The sequence below is a fragment of the Haliaeetus leucocephalus genome, unplaced genomic scaffold, assembly GCF_000737465.1.
Source record: "Haliaeetus leucocephalus isolate CR32 unplaced genomic scaffold, Haliaeetus_leucocephalus-4.0 Scaffold180, whole genome shotgun sequence".
NCBI lineage: Eukaryota > Metazoa > Chordata > Aves > Accipitriformes > Accipitridae > Haliaeetus > Haliaeetus leucocephalus.
Window position 1 is genome coordinate 520,830 of NW_010972616.1, and position 17,179 is coordinate 538,008.

At 37.9% G+C, this 17,179-nt stretch overlaps 1 protein-coding gene across 2 annotated transcripts in view; it reads left to right on the forward strand.

The window, feature by feature from the left end:
- SLC24A2 (solute carrier family 24 (sodium/potassium/calcium exchanger), member 2) overlaps nt 1-17,179 on the forward strand; it is a 110,200-nt gene that overhangs the window by 45,466 nt on the left and 47,555 nt on the right. For both annotated transcript variants that reach the window (XM_010564459.1, XM_010564458.1), the window contains exons 2-3: nt 11,739-11,777; nt 12,858-12,966. In XM_010564459.1, the coding sequence (XP_010562761.1) occupies nt 11,739-11,777; nt 12,858-12,966 (148 nt within the window). The remainder of the gene's footprint in view (nt 1-11,738; nt 11,778-12,857; nt 12,967-17,179) is intronic.

Consider the following 17,179-nt stretch of genomic DNA (forward strand, 5'->3'; position numbering starts at 1 on the left):
CCCGCAATCTTCTCAGCTCTGGTCGTTGCAGTGTTGCGTGGCAAGGATATGTGACTGTAAACTACACCAAGTTCTCAAAATTTTTGCATCTGGCTAGGTACAGGGTGAGTCTCCAGGAAGCTGAGCGGGCAAAGTCCTCACAATCTGCAGGGTGGAGGAAGAGCCTGACTGCGTGTCTGAAAAAGCCCTTGTCAGGCAAGGTCTGGGAGAACGTGTGATATAGGAGCACGTCCTACAGATCAGCTTAGATAAAACCACAGATTAATAAGCAGGCAGTAACATCCAGAGAGAGAGACACTTTGTATTTAGTAGCGTATGATAGCTAGTGCTTTAGTGATTCTTATAGCTGCAAATGCAGTAGGATCTGTTAGCCAGTAGACCCCTGAAGGTGGGAAACTTTTGTATTGCAAAATGCATTTTTTATTTTCACTTTATTTTGCTTTATATGTAAAAAATTGTGAGACTGACACCTTGCTTCACTGTACTGTGGAATAAATAGCACATCTCTTCCTGCATGCTCGACGGGATCCTGCTCTCATTGCATTTAGTTTTACGCTGATTCCATGGAAATAATTCGCAGTGGTGCAAAATCAGACTTTGAGACAGTTTTTTTCTGTTCCTTTGATCTGTTGGAGGTTTTCCATGCCAGTGTCCGCTGTACTTCTTGTTTCTTTATTTAAGATCATGATTTTACCTGATGTTCTTAATTTTTGTCATGTAATTGCTTAATGTCTATGAACCAGAATGAAAAGGTTTTGATAATTCAGATTTAACTAGAATGTTGAAAAATGTGAATGGTTTGAGATGAGATTTCTATGGTTGTATATAAGGGAGTTCAGTTTGGAAATGGAGTTAACAGGAATTGGGCAGTAACAGTCCTAATTATTCTTTCCCATTCAATAAGCACAGTTTTGAATTAAAAAAAAAAATATAGAACAAGCACTCTTCAGATATTGCCATAGACATCCATAGCAGGACTGCAGGAATAATATTTATGAAGCATGTCAAAAATGTATATGCACAGAGATATCTACAGTACAATTTCCAGTAAAACAAACATGAAGCAGAGAGACTAAGGGAGTTTTAATCCAGGTTTCTTCTCATTCTGGCCACACAGCGTTTTACGAATGGAAAGATGATATGTCAAGAATCAAATCCATTTGTTCTCTTTGACTCCCTTGGTCAGCATTGTGAGCACAAAAGCTGGTTAACATAAAAGACCATGTATAGAACACAGTGTAATAAAAAGTGGCTTAAATTCATAAAATCCTGGCTGGACCCTCACAAACTCCCATGGGAGAACCATGTTTACTGACAATTTATCTTGACAGAGACTGCAGTTTCCCAAAGTTCAAGTGAATATTGTGAAAAGAATGATGTGTGCATCACTTACTGAGGCTTTTACATGCTTGCAGAATGATTGCAGAGTCATGTAGAAATAGAAACGTGTAGATTCATAGCAATGGGAATTTTCTATAGAACCAAAAACTAGTTTATGGATTACTTCCAGACAGCTTAAGACTGCAACATGCATAATGATTTCTGGCTTACCTTACCTTACAGTTTTCTTTATATGACTAATTTAGTTGTAACAAATGTTTATCCTAGGGAACTAGGTTGTTCCCTCTTGGAACAACCAGATTTTTGTAAATTGGGCAGTATGTGTGTTACATGAAAACAGGGATTTACATTGGGATGTAATTAAAGCCAGAAACATGCCAACCTAGAACATAGACACAGGAACTGGAGTTTGGCTATTAAATAATCAGCAAGTATTCATACTGAGGCTCTGAAAATATTCTTTTTTTTTTTAATGGAATTCACACCCAGTATATTTCATTATGAGGGCCCAGCTTTACTATGCAAGCCCAAGTCTTGTTTTCATATCCCCTCTGTCATGGTGACTTCACTTAATACAAGGGTGTACTTTTGTTGAAGGCTTCCCCTGATCTTTCCATTTCTTGTACCCTTTACACTGAAGAAAGTTTAATAGAGCTGCGCATTATTGAAACCAGTGGGGTGTAACAGCTCTCTCCTTGGTAAATGCAGATAGTTATGATTGCACTTCTTGAGGAAAGCAGATAGCTGAAACACTAGGAGCATCCATCTCAGATAAAGAGGTATGGCCATCCCTGGAACAGAGGTGTTCATGGTGGACTGGGTTTCCATGGGCATTGTGTGATGTGCCTGCCAAAGAGATGGGAGGAAAAAAGGCAGCAAGAAAGTCCAAGATTTGATGAAAGAAGCACAAGTTCTGGGAGAAAAGTCATGAGAGGAAAAGATAGAGGCAGACTGATTTTGGGGAACAACTGTTGGCGTACAGCTTACAGTTTACAGCTGGGGTAATGGCATGGTCTCCTGCTTGTGACTCCTACAGTGCTTAGAGAAACCAAACTTTAAGTTTTTTTTGTGGTATGGGATTAAGTAAAACATGGATGGAGTTACTACTGTGAGCTTCTCTTTCTATTTGAAAGACCTTGCAGACTGTGATTTTGGCTGGTGTCCAAAATAACATCTCTCAGAAAAAGTCTCTGAGCAATCTTATGATTTGCAATGAAGCTCACCTGGCAGCTTGGAGGTAAAGGAATGCTTTTGTCCTAGGCTGTAAATGAGAAGGGCAGAAATGGAAGGTAGATATGAGCCTGAGCTAGGGCTGCTAGCTGCTTAGGCTGACATACTCACTACTTCACCACAAACTCTCTCATGCTTTCTTGTAGCTATGGTCTCCTACTACACCCTTCCATGATTCAGTCCTCCCTAACTCCAGAATATCTGTTTCCCCTAATGCCTTATTCTCTTTGATCACAGTGGGTATTCTCCTTGGAGCTGTAGGTTTACCTTAAATATTACGAGGCTGTTCTGGGAGAACAGGGCTTTGCAGAGGAGAGAAACAGAGCCACTGCTTCTGCATTATGTGGGTCAATGAGTTACCTGCAGGCATCTGGTTCATAGCTGCAGAGACAAATCAGTAGTGTGAAAGGCAGTGTGAAATAGCAGACTGATGAAGGAAGGTGAGTACAAAGATTTTCTGTCTATCCTTTGCTATGCCATGTAAGACATAATTCCCCAAATTAGGTGTCCAAACACTGAGAGCCAAAATGGGTGAGGTCTGATTTAAGTTCTTAATGTAGTAACTCTGCATTTAGAAACAGTACTGTTCAGGTCTTTCTGCCTGAGTTTCATCTCTTGGCTCCAAAGGAGTCAAAAGTAGCCTGGCATGTGCATGCTGCATATTCTCCAGAACACATGCCTGGTGGTCTCCAGAATCCCAGCATACAGGGATGCTCTTGATTTCAGAACCACAGATCTTCCCTTCCATCTCAATCCAAAGCAGAATGTTGTAGAAAAATAGTTAAAAGGCAGGAGGAATCAGAGTAACACAGAAGCTGATGTGGTCCTTTTTTTCTTCACCTAATGTGAAGAAAACAATTTGGTTTGCTTTATGGTTGTACATGAAATCTGGAAATTCAGACTTGCTTTTCTGTCCACAGCTCCATCAGGCTCACTGGTAGTACAGTGCTGGTGTCTTACCTGCAGGTTGTTCTGTAAAATTTCTTTTCTATTTCTTCTCAACAGTTTTTCTCCCTACCGTTTCTTACAAACCCCTAGATGGCATTTGCATGTTTCAGGTGACCAGAAAGACCTAGGAGGCAGTGGTGAAAATAGCTGAAAATGATTATCTGAAGGATGAATATGCAGACAGATGGTATTCGATGTCAGTTATAAAGGCAGTGAGCCTGAAATACTGTTGAGTCAAGTATGCAAAATTAAGGTATTTGCTTTTAGTAATACTTTTGCCTCAGACTTAATGTCTGGTTTCCCATTTTAAAACTGAGACAGTGTAATATAATCTAGTTAGTGGGTGAATAAAAAAATAAAACCAACATATTTTCATTGGTTTTCCTTTTACAATGTTGAAGAATCAGTCTAACATGCTATTGGATCTAAAAAGTACAAGTGTTTTGTGTGCTTTGATTGCATTGATTCTCATATAATCTTGTAAAGCCATAGTCTCAGACCTGTTAGAGACATAAATAGTCCAAAAATAGAAAAAAAAAAATCTTTGATGTTTGTTAGCTAACAAACACTGCAAGAGGTACATTTTGATCCTTTACCTATAGCTATTGGAGATGCTGCTCTTAGAGAAGTTCTGCTTTGTAGCTTATTGCAATGAACATGTATGTTGTGCTCAGTAGAAGCTGCAAAACCCAAGGAGCACAGTTAATTGCTGAAAAGAAGGCAGTTTAACCAGTAACTTGCCCACAAAGCAATCAGCCCTTTTCATCAGAACAAAGTTGTCTACAAACAATGTCTCTATTCCAAGTTTACAGATGGGGAAGTGGAGGAACGGAAACCAATTGCTATATTTTGCCTGTTAGGCTGGTGTAAAACTGACACCCAGAGTCCCGCAGCGTAGAGCTGGCAGTGTGCTCCCCATGAATGAGGATTTTACGTTTTGAAGCATAGTTATTTGAAACATTTGTACCTTAAGGATCATCCTAACTGTTTTGGTGAAGCTTTCCTTTCTCCCTGCTCCCTGTTTTTTAAAATGTGTGAGGTAGACCACTTTAAATGTTACTACTGTTTCATGGAAAACGTAGTCTTACAGGATAGATACAGCACACCAAGGCTTTCGCTTTGTCTCATTTGAGGGCTAGCATTCTACCTTCTATTCTCTGTCCCCTTCTGACATTCTGGGAAACATCAGCTATTAGCAATGCTTAGCTAGCTTTCTCAATATCATTCATTACTTTATATGCCCCTCTCACATTTGATTACGTCCTTGCAGTCGCTATCCTGAGAGCTAGATCCAGTGCGAGTTTCTGCCACCTGACAATAAAGTCGGCAGAGGTCCTGGTGACAAAAAGTCACCTGAACGTGGAAGGCAGCTGTGAAATAAGACAGAGAAGTGAGCAGAGCTTGGTGGAAAGGGGATGTGACCAGGGCATCTGAGGATGCACCGATTCAGCATTTCCTCCCTACAGGCTGTGCAGGCTGGGTTCTTCTCTGCAGAAGAGAAGCTGCCCATGCCCTTCAGGGTCTCCAGGGTGTTGGAGGTGGAAAGGCAGTGAAACTGCAACCTTTTCACCCTTGTGATGAATCTTCTGCAATGTACAGCCAACTTACTGCAATGAGATTTATTTGGTAGTTGCAAATTGGCATAGCATCAGCAAGCACTAAGATTTGTTGAACACTTTCCTCTCTGGGAATTACTGTGACTACTTTTAAGGCAAACTCTAAAACCTCCATAATCTGTAGCAGATCCTTTGTGTATTTAGGTAAGCAGAAGTCCTAGGAAGTGTTTTTTTGCTGGCTTCTTGCTAAGCCGTTCATGTTTGAGATGTAAGAAATGAAGAGCCGGCATCTCCTGTCAGTAGTCTCTATGGTGTAGTGGGAGTTCAGCTGAAAACCTTCCCAGCCCCCCACCCAGAATTTACAGCTTGTTTCATGGGTGATTTTAATTCAGATATTTTTTAAATTTTGAGAACTTAATCTTGGTACACTCACTAATGCTTTCCAATGTAATATTGTTCATGCAGTAGCAGCATATTAAACACTTTAAATCCAGGTATTTTAAAGCTAGCTACCTAAATCCATACTGAAGTACTTAAACTGTCACTTATGAACAAATGTTTTTTGTGCATGAGTATCTAATGACCACTGTAAGTACCTAGCTTTAGTTTTTGTTTCTGATTTAAGATTTGTTTGTCCCCCTGAAAGTTACATAGACATACAGAGCTATGGTGCTAATTTATATTATTTAAAAAATAGCAAAAGGTGACTTCATTGACAAGTCTTGAAATGAGGATAAGAGGACAACTTAAAACTGCATAATTACTCCTGACACTAAGGTGATTAAGAACTCATCAAGTCTTTAAGCTTGAGCTATTACATTGCCATCCTAAGCCAAAGATACCTGACTTTAAGCAAGTTCAGAGAAGGTAAGAGGCATGGGGCAGGCTCTGACTTTCTTACATGTGTTGAGTAACTAAATGTCATATGACTGGTCCTACAGGCTGACTGGAAGAATCCTATTTCATACAATGGTATGCATAAAAATCTGGAATTAAATCAGTTGACCTAACATTAGCATGTGATTTAGCAACTGATACTTTAAACCATCCTTTTGTCACTGCTCGAATCAGCTAAGATGCGTCTCTGCTGAACATTCATGAGGATTCACTATGTGTATGCACATTGGGTAATTGCATGAACAGACTGGCATAAAAGAGGCAACTGATCTGAATGAACAAAGCCATTCTGCTTTGCCCAGGGCTACAACTTTCACACTAAGTGCTTGTAAAGAAGCAGTTGTAAATACAGCCAGGTATCCCAATTTGATGGTCCAGCTCAATGTCTTTGAAAGTTCAAGCTTAATTTAATAAATTCTTCATTTTGATGAGTAAAGCAAACTTACAACCTCAATTTAATTTTGGATATGGTTCTTGTGAATCATGCTTTTTTCCTCCAACAATAGAGAAGTCCGCTTCTTTAAATAGAACTCTCTGTTTACTTTTAGGAAAGATAAGGGCGAAAGGAAGGAAGAAGGCAGACAAAGTGAAAGGGAATTTTAGTTTCTTTTTCTACAGCGTGCTTACTAAAGGCTTTTCCTCCTCTGTTTTAAATAAGATCCAAGGTTCTGTACTAAGTGTTAGATCACAGTCTGGATTCAAGTAATGATCTACTAAGCAGTAATATGCAAGTTACAATCCTTACCATCAGCTTGCTATAGCTTAAATGCAGAAATATTCCCCTACAGCTGCTTGCAGCCTTTCTACATAATGAATCTAGAGAGTGGGGTAATGGCATCACCTTCATTTAGTAATGTGTACTGGCCCCATTGCAGCACCTGACAGAGCTTCCATAGACTGTGGCAGTGATGGTCAACTTTTATTTCCATGGATATCTAGAAGAATTTTAGTTTAAGTATATTGAGACCACTAGGACTTGCACTTTTCAGCTTCCTGCCAACCATATAAAGCCTATCTATTAAGTATGCAAGGTTTATAATATGGGATTGTTTTGGGATATTCACAGAAAGGAGGTCTAAGGGATTCTGATTTGGTAAAATCCAAAAATATACATATTAAGAGAACTAGATAAAATAATACCTTACTTCATTTTTTTGTTTCTTCACTGAGCTCATTAGGCTTATTTCTGAAATCTGTCTAGTTGAGTTTGCTGCTTTGGATTTTAGTTACGCATTAACCCAATTTATCATATAATTTCAAACAAATGCAGAACAGTTCTATTCCAAGTACTAGCACGCCTTAGGATACTGATTTTTAGAAATTATCTGGACCCTATTAAGTTAACTAAATTGATTTCAGTGTCTGCCTTTGAAATGCATCTTGTTTTTTCTGCAGTTCAGCCTAACAAAAAAACCACAGACCTTAAGTGTAAGTGTCTTGCTAAAATTAGAGAGCCCTGTACACCAAGAAAACTATCATCTGTAATTTACTTCAGAACTGACAAGCAGTGACTCACTGATAGGTATAAAATTGCAGAGTCCAGGTGCCACTTTTGAAAACAAGGCTAAGAGAGAGTAGCCAAAGTCCTTCACTATAAAACATCTTGAGACAGTTTAGCAAAACCCTATCTGGGCTCATATTCTACAGTAATTAGAGACACGATTCAGCATTCAGCACCACACTGCCAGCCACCAAACATGATGAAATTTCATTTTTCCCATAAAAGCTGATTAAAATCAAAGTAGCTTTTTAGGTTTTATAGTTGGAAAAGGTTTAGCAAGTAGGAAAGAGACGTGAACCCACACAGTAGAAAGGCTGTTGAAATCCAGTTACATTTTTACCTGCTGTTGTTTGACAGCCTGCTTTTCTTACGTTGGGAGAAGGGGGTGGGCAGTCCAATTCACTAATTGCTTCAGGCTATTGAACCTGTAACATGCAAACTTCAACCAGAGCAGCAATTCCTAGAGCTGCAGGCAGTCAGCCCTCCGATTCTGGTTTTGGAATACACAATCTAATAGATGATTCAAGCTACTAGCCATCTTTATTAACAAGGATATTCTGTATCAAATACCTAGAGCTTTTTATAGATTCTGTTCTCATTTGACTGTCATGATGCCCTTTATTTTAAAGGAAAGCATGAGGAGATTCGCCACGTAGTTAGTGAGGCATCATCTCTTGTGTGAATTACTTCAGGAGCCTGTTTCTCAAGTACACACATTTCCAAACAAGGCAAGGAACATGTCAGGCTTAATAACTGATGGACTTACATCACTGAGAAAAAGAGATGTGTGAAAAGGGTACCACCGACCATTTCTTCATAGCAAGTAGAGGGGGTTTTTTTATTCTTCCTGAAATAAAATGTTTTAAGACTTTTAGCACAGCTGGAGCAAACTTGAATACGTGATCACCAACACAGGCAGGAGGATGGACAAACTCTTACGTACTGCTATGGCATACAGGAGAACCAATAAATGTTTTTGTGAATTCTCTAAAAAACTTCAGTGAACAGTCTCATGATTAATCTTTTTATAATTCTGATAAAAACATAATAAGGGATTGTGCCCCAGATACTTTTGAATAAGAGAGTATACTTAGAATGCATTGTTTTCATTTTGCAGAACTATAATAAATTCATGGTTTCAAAGAAATTATAACATGTAATTGCAAAAGATAATTTTTTTACTAGTAATTCCTTCAGAAATAGATGTAATGCACAGATGACATGGAATTTCTTTCTCTTTCTGAGGGAACTGATATGCAACAGTTGCCATGATTTAAGAGCAAAATTATCCTTGCAGAAAATGTGTTTTTCTTTAAAGAAATCACTGTTGAGTATGTCCAAAAATACAGTATTCATTCCTAGTGCAAAGAAACACAACCATTTTAACATTGGACCAGTTTTTAAGTGTCGTCTTAAATTAAAAGGTTGTATAAAATGTCTGAATACTAGATGTTTCTACAAGGGAAAAATGATATGTTAGAATACTTTGCCATGCAGCATGTGATACCCAGATTACATAGCAATGAACATGTAAATGCAAAACTCACTGTAGACAATAGGAAAGTAGTTTAATTTGCCATACTAGTGGGGACAAAATGCCATCAAATACATGATGTAAACAGCAACACCACAACTGAATTTTTCACTGCCATAGTTTAAAACACTATTTTAAGGTGTTATTCTTGTTAATCCAGGAGGTAATCCAGGCATTATAAGTATTTGGTATCACCAAAATGTCTAACTATTGTTTACATTCCTGGTTTTAAAACTGTGGAGGCATTTCTGCCTTAAAATTTTATTTGTATTCCAGTCTTGAACATTTCTTCTAGGATGTAATTTGATTGGCAAGTTAAGCTCAGAAGCAATTGTGTTACTAATCAAGTGTGGAAAAAACAATTTAAAAAATCTGTTTCATGGTGTTGTATCCCATTCTGTACAGAGGAAGAATTAAATTATTTCAGATGTGTTTTTCACTGTTCTTTTATTTCCTTAACATATATGCAAAATGTATTTCATTATTCTTTCTCTTTATAACATAGTTATCTTCTACAAATTAGATTATATGGTACAAATTATCATCTAGTTGTTTTTATACATTCATGCAACTTCATCCCATTCCCTTTCAAGTAAATGACAGGGATTCCTTCGACATGATTTTTTTTTTTTAGGAGTGCCCTTATATTAAGCCTAGAGCATGCTTAGTATTTTTGAGGCATGCTGAATGCTCTCAACTCCTCTTGACCATAAGAAAAGTGACATTCTTCAGCCCTTTGTCAGCTAGAAATGACAAATTATTCAGATTTATCAAGTATATATTCTTATGTCTATCAATATTAAAATTAAGAAACAAATTTCATATCTTCAAAAGTTCAAAGTCCCAAATAATAATTTTTAAAACTTTTATTAAAGTTCCAGTTCTGAACACTCATCCACATCTCACAAACTTTATTTCTGTAACTATACCCACTGATCTTTAGGACTTGACTGTCCTAAGTCGCCTTTTTGGAGACAAGAAGAACTTTTCCTGCTTGTCCTTTTTGCTTTCTTGCAAATTTTGCTAGAAGATAAATTTTACCTCCCATGAAGGTCCCTCAAAGTATGCACAAATAAATCATGGATTTGCAAGTGTGTGTGTGGATTTGTATCTGAAAGAGCATGTGTATGTATACTACATGTATATACATACACATTATGCAAAAGATTTCTAAGATACATCCACTGTTTTAATTACATTTTGGAACACAGATTTTTTCCTTTTCTTTCCACTCTGTTTAAAGTTCTTTCCATGATGGTTGTCTTCAATACAGGCATAAAATGTTTTTTGTCTAACCATTTCTTGCATGAGGGCAGTCTAATTTCAGAGGTGACAGGTAGTTCCTTTATCAGAACAAAGATATTTTCTTTGCCTCATTATCTCTTCTTCAAGTTAATATTCATGGCTGCGGGGTACATTTTTGACAAAGAGTTCAGCTTTGGTTATTCTTTCACTTATTATGGAACAGAAGGGATCTGCTCTGTTATTAGTGTTCGCTCATAACTGCTTGCCTTCCACTTAACCTTCGAGTTAATTCACTAACTCAAAAGGCATGTCCTGAAAGTTAGTGTTGATGTGTGTGCAAAACCTGGGTTTCACTGCACATAGGAGATTGTTCCATAGAACAGTTGTGACATAATTTGTCTTCTATGTAATGCACCAAACAAGAACCTTGAGATGGAGGAAATTATTCATATGCCAGGTTGTGGAAAAGGGGTTATGATCAAATAAGAATGAACGTGGCAGCTGGAGTTTGCACTGTGTCCTATTTTAATTAGTACTTGATGACTGGAGTTTCATATTTCGTGTATTCTGGTGTTAACTTTCCTTTCTCAGGATAAGCAGAATGACTAGAAAAATAACACAACTTTATCACACAACTTTCAAGATGTTATGGAAACATATTCCGTAGCAAAAGTTCTGGGTTCATGTTTAACATAAGTGTTAATTCTATTAAAGAAACAAGCAAAACTCAGGACTACAAATCAGATACAAAATTTTGCATTTGCTTGTTTTCAGTGCAAATTCTGTTCTCCCTCAGAAGCGTCTCCTGGTGATATGTTCTGCTGCTGTTGTCCTAGGGATAGGACGTAGGAATCACAAATCATCTCTAGGACACATTGCTTACTTGGAAGCATTAATGGCCTTTAAAATCCATCCAGAGTCTCATTTTCCTTCATGGCAGAGCAGTATGTGCCATGCTGCCTGCCCTTAACCAGAGCTGCCAGTTTGGGCTAAATGGCCATTTGCTGGGAGTGGTTAAACTGAAACACCTTTGTTTCATTTCCTTGCCTAGTCCATTCCTGCCAAATACCAAGATAGTGTTACTCCTTTCTAGTCTTTTAATTGAACAGTTGGTTAATCCTGAGTTTCTTATCGCTTTTGGCTTTTCAGTCCTCACTCTCTCAAACTGGTTGACGTACAGGGAGTTTGCTTCCCTGCGTAATTTGTGTGAAGTGAACATCATGATCTGCAGCCCAGCTGCTGTGTGCCAAGCCCTGAAATGACAACAGTTCCTGTCCAATAAACTGACAAGAATAAAAGACTCCTGCAACGTTGCAGTGTGAATTCGTTCTGATTTACTTGATCACTAGGATGCTTTAATTTGAGTGGTTCAAAAACCTATCACAACAGCATTCATAGGATCAGACATCTGTGGTGTTTTACTGCCTTTCCATTCTATGCATGCTCCATCTGACAGTTCTTTTTGTTCTTTTTCCCATTCATGCAGTCACCTAATGCTGGCGACAAGGATGACCAAACATTGACGGTAGGCAGCAATTAGTATGTGTCTGAGCATTAATTTCTCAGGAGGGTGGTGAGACAAGCCTTACTTTGGTTTGGCACACATCAGCATTTTTCTAAATTACTGGGATTTCTTCCCCCCGCCTCCTATGCTGCTATAGAATTTAAATAATTTATTTCCAAAGATAAAGCAGTGAATTAATTTTTGTGTTCAGTTTCTATCATTTTTCATTTAGAATTTATCTGACACCAAAGATTAATCCATGTACCATGTATTATTGCAAAATACTATTTTCTTCAGTGTTGTTTTTTCCCTATAATTGGATTTCAGGGTCTTATTAGTCAGCAGTCTGGTGGCTCTGATTATCCTTTTTATTGAAACAGGCAGCTGTCCATCTACAAAGCAGTCTTACTCTATGGGATATATTAAGTGCATCAATTATTGTACTAGACAATGGCATGGGGAAAAGAACTTCAGAATATATTTTAAATTTCTTTAAAAGCACGTAAAAGATGCTTGTATGTTAGCTCCTTTGCTGTAGTTGTCTGCACTGCCTTATCACATTCACAATCTGGTTTTGCAATCAGTATTTAATGGATTGAACCAAAGCGAGGAGTATGTTTCACTCTGACTGAGCTTTAGGATTTTGCCATTAAAAAAGGGTACTCTCTGCCCTTTTTCTCCATAATTTTGATAATATGCATATTTTCAATGTACCAAGGCAATAAAAATTAGAACTTACTTCAGGGATTCAATCACAAGGTTCTACAAAGAAACAAATTATGAATTCTTCCTGATGCAAGTATGAGGTTTTTATTTTCTTAACATTTTAAGAGTTTTCACAGAGAAGGGTTCTTTTTTCCCTGCTCTTTGCCTGAGCCCTGGAGACTAATGACTAATCTGATGATCCATTCCCTCCAGAGAAATCGTCTATATATATGACAATGTTTAATACAGTGTGTAGTTTAATATAATCTGATATAGGTGATGGTTGAAAATGTTTCATTGTGTAGTGAGATGTGAGATTAATTCGTAGTGTTTCGGACCTGTTTCCACACAAGCAACGAAAAGACCCTAAATTCTTTCCCTTATTTTTCCACTTAGACCAAGCCACGGCTCCAGCGGGGAGGAAGCTCTGCATCTCTCCACAACAGTCTAATGAGGAACAGCATCTTCCAGCTCATGATTCACACACTTGACCCACTTGCTGAAGGTATTCCTATTAATTTTTTTTTTGTTTTGTGTTGCAAAAGCAAACAACTACTTTCCTTTTCCTTTCTCCCCATGAAACTATTAATTTCTATTGCTTTCACCAGTCTTTTCTGAATGTGTCTGAATTTTCTGAGAGAGTTTTGCACTCTTATGGCATGGTGTACATACTCCCACCAAGACTTGCAACTTAGGAAATGTGTTCATTGTGGTGCTAACTAAAACTGATCACTTGGTTGATGCGTATCGTAACTACTATTTCACTTCACCTCTGGCTTCAGCAGCAATTAAAAAGTTACAAAAACTCTATTCTCTTGTACTTTTGTAGAGGGTTTTTTTGTTTTCTTTCCTGGTTTGAATTTTAGTACATCAGAAACAAAAAGCCAAAATGATGGGTTAATTTGTTATATGGAATATAGAAAAGAATGAGACTCTGCTGGTTTGACTTCAGATGGTTTAATGCTGACATTAGGAAAAATGCAACAAACATCCCTCTGTGTTACATGCATGTTAACAGTTTGCTTACTATCCAAGTGTGGTGTAATTTTTTTTTTCTTTGAGAAGTTAGCAGGAAGACCATGCTTGCTTTGCAGCTGTGGGGTGATCTGAAACTCAACTTCTGGTGGACTTCCAAAAAATTTCAAAGCCAGGTGTTTATATGGTGAATGTGTGTCTGTAGGACTTCTGTTGCTGTAGTAATAAATGTCTTGAGAAATAGCACCTATGAAGGAATTGTGAGGGACTGAAGAGACCTAAATATTACTGACAGGGAAACCTCCCAAACTTCACCGATCAAGAAGTATATGTAGCACTTCCTTGCATTTAAATTCCTTTATGTTTCTCATTGCAACATTGCATACAGCTTTTTACATTGCTCCGTATCTCTTGGACCAGGCAAATCTACTTTTCCATTTCCCTCTTCAAAAGCTGAAGCTGACACTCATTTTGCCAACACAAAGGCAATTTTAGCCCTTGCAGCCTCCACACCATTACTGCTACCGTGATCATGATTCACATCACTTCTTTCTTTGGTTAATGCTGCACTATTCACTGCCAAAGTCTGTTGCCTGTTAAAGTGGAGTCATCAAGAGACTGTGCTCAATCTATTCCCATTCAATGCTGAAAAAGGACATAAGAAATTTTTTGCAGTTAAACGTTTGGCTTCCTTTACTTGCATCACTACAGCAGGTGAGCAGGCTTTCTAACTGCTGCACCAAGTACGTCTCATCTTTACCCACCTGGTAGCCAAGCTTTTTGCTCTGCTAGAAGAAGAAAAGACTTCCAATCTCAATTTTTCACTTTTTAATGAAAAATCATAATTTTTAATTACAGTACTTTGCACTCCTCTGCACTCCTCTTTTCCTTTAAAGCAAAGCTCCTGAGCTGCAGATGCATCCGTGGTGTCTCAAATAGTGCTAACACAAACAAAAATAACAATCATCTGAAGCAGTAAATAGACTTCATCACATATTTTTTAAAAATAAGAGAAAACAGAAGCAGGTTGGGAAGAGCTCATTAGCAGGGATAGAACCTTTATGACAGCTTGAAGACCACAGGAAAGCTAGATATGTTGACTGGAATTCAATTTGGCCTTAACAAAGATTCAGAAATAAGATCAGCTCTCAGGTATTTCTCCACTGCTCAAGCTTATTTCACTTGTTTCCTAGACATAGCTTGTTCAGCATGCAGACCTTTTGTCACTGCTTTTCCCCTGTAGCTAGCTTGCACCATGTAGTGTGATCCAGAGGCTTCCCCCTTCACAACAGCACAGGAAAAAGGGGTTTTGAAATCTGAAATCCATCTTGGGAGACACAGAGGCTCAGCACTTTTGAAAATTAGGTATTATAATTAAGTTTATCAGGTAACTCAATGCTGTTCTTCATTATGTCATTAAAACACTTGAGAACAATGTGGATTGATAGAGATGGTTGAAATGGATAAATCTTACTTAAATTACTCCAGTAAAATTTTCTTCAGGCTTTCTTTGTTCATAATACTTTACTGTTTGTTTGGTTATTTTCCTCTCCAAACTCTTATGTTTGTCCTGGAATTAATATTCTTCAAAAAATGGAATATAAAGGTCTTGTGGCCTTTAAATAAGTGCAAGGCAGTAACCACCTGTATGTTTCATTAAAACTGACCGAGTTAAAATTTATGAGGGGAAAAAAAAAATCTACCTACATTTGCAGTAAATATTGTATTTTAATGCACAGCTTTCATGAAGAGATGGCCAAGAAGACACTGGCAAATAGCCTATGTATGTGCAGACATCTAAGTTGGTGTTAATATCAAAGGAGCTAATACTTCAAATTTCCACTGACTTCACAAAGTTCAAATTTTAACTAATGAGAGCACAAAAGTGCCAATATAGAAGTGCAATTCAGTAAGTATTTTTGCATGTGGAACTCTATTTTTAGTTTTTTACAAATATTCCCAGATGTATAGGAGAAATGTGAAAAAAATCCACCCACTTTCTGTCACACATTATGGTCATTAACCTTTTCTGAGGCACCACTTAATTTGTAGGCACTTTGCTTTCAAGATCTTTTGCACTGCAGGCAGTTTGGAAGGCAGACAGAGGGAGTACTGGATATTTCCACTGAACACTAATATTGTTTCCTGAGATTTTGAGCTTTTAATTGTCCACATTCATTATTCTGTACTCGGATAATTCTGCAAACCTCCATAAAAGAAAAGGTAATTTAGTTTGATGAAAATGTTGTGGCTGGCCAAGGTAGGTAATACTAGTTAACAAATTTGGATGTCATTGTGCTTGAATCTTACATTCAAAGTAAAAATATGTGTGATAATGGATATGGGTACCTGCTGTATGCAATATTGATTATCTGTTTGGCTCTGTATGAATTTTACCTACTAAAGTCTCACCATGTCCTTCTGTTTTAATCTTCCTGTGTATAATGAACATCAAAAAATCAACTGGTACATCATGTTTACCTAGACCTTTACCATGCTAGCTAAGTAATTTTTTAAGCTGATAGCATTTCATTGTTAAGAATTAAAGGAAGGGGTAGTATTTTTCAGAAGCATCTGAGAAGTGCAGTCTGTTGCTCTATAAACCCATCATTTGAGGGGATGTAGGAATGTAGAGGATTACCTGGTGCCTTCTCTGGCCCATGTGGCTTTCTCCACTTCACATGCCCTTTCCTACTACAAAACCCCCAGATATAATGAAGAAATAAACAAGTGATTCATGTTAGTTTTGAGTTTTGTGTAAGTAAAGGAAATTAGCTCTGTTGTACTCACGTGATGAAGGATGATGGACCTGGTGCATGACCTGCGAGGTCAAAGAATTTCTTCCTAATCGTTTAATGCGAGTATGGATCAGACTTAAAGGAATAGCAGAAAGAGGTTCTGAACATTTTTCTGTCCCATATTAGTCAATTTAGATCCCCTCAGTATTTCTGCCAGATGATGACTTAGATCAATAGGTCAAAACCATTGTGTCATTAGCCATATTTGTTGGATTTGCAGCAAAAGAACAGTATACAAGAACATTACAAAGTGCCACTTTCAAAGGAAAAAAGTGTGAAAATATGTATATCAAAGCTGACACATACACAGGTACTCTGGCACCCCCTGCACTTGGGCATACTCCTTCTGTCCTCCTCCCAGCCTCATTTCCTCTTTCCCCATTTTGCTACCTTTTACTTTGCCTTTCCTCGTACTGCATCTCACTCATCTGCACCACCTTCTTTCAGCCTCTTCCCGTAGGATGGCATCTTCAGCACTTGCTCTCTTCTGGACTGCTGGGTCCATCAGTCAAAACACTTGCCAAGCAGATGCCAGCATCCCTGCAGCTGGCACAGCCAAGTGAACTGGGTTTTCAGTCTCTGGAAAAGCACCCGTAAAGTCTGGGAGCTTTATGCTTGACTCTTCACAGCTTCCAGATCAAGTGTTGCCATTAGAAGTAAAATTTCTAGTTGTTGAACTGCTGCTAGAAGATCCAGCTTTTCTTTCTCTTTACATCAATAATTATTCTCTTGAATAATTGCAAGGAAAATGGAAGCATGAAAAGGCACGCTGCTCTGTCATTTGTACTTGTGTGGGCTTTGCAAGGCTGACAGAAAAGAAGTCATATCTAAGTCCTCTTGCTAGCATAAGCAGTATAGAATGTATAAACAGGCCATGTGACTATTAAAGGTCAGCTTGACCTACACAGTGTTATTGTTACATTGACATGCAATGTATTTATAGAA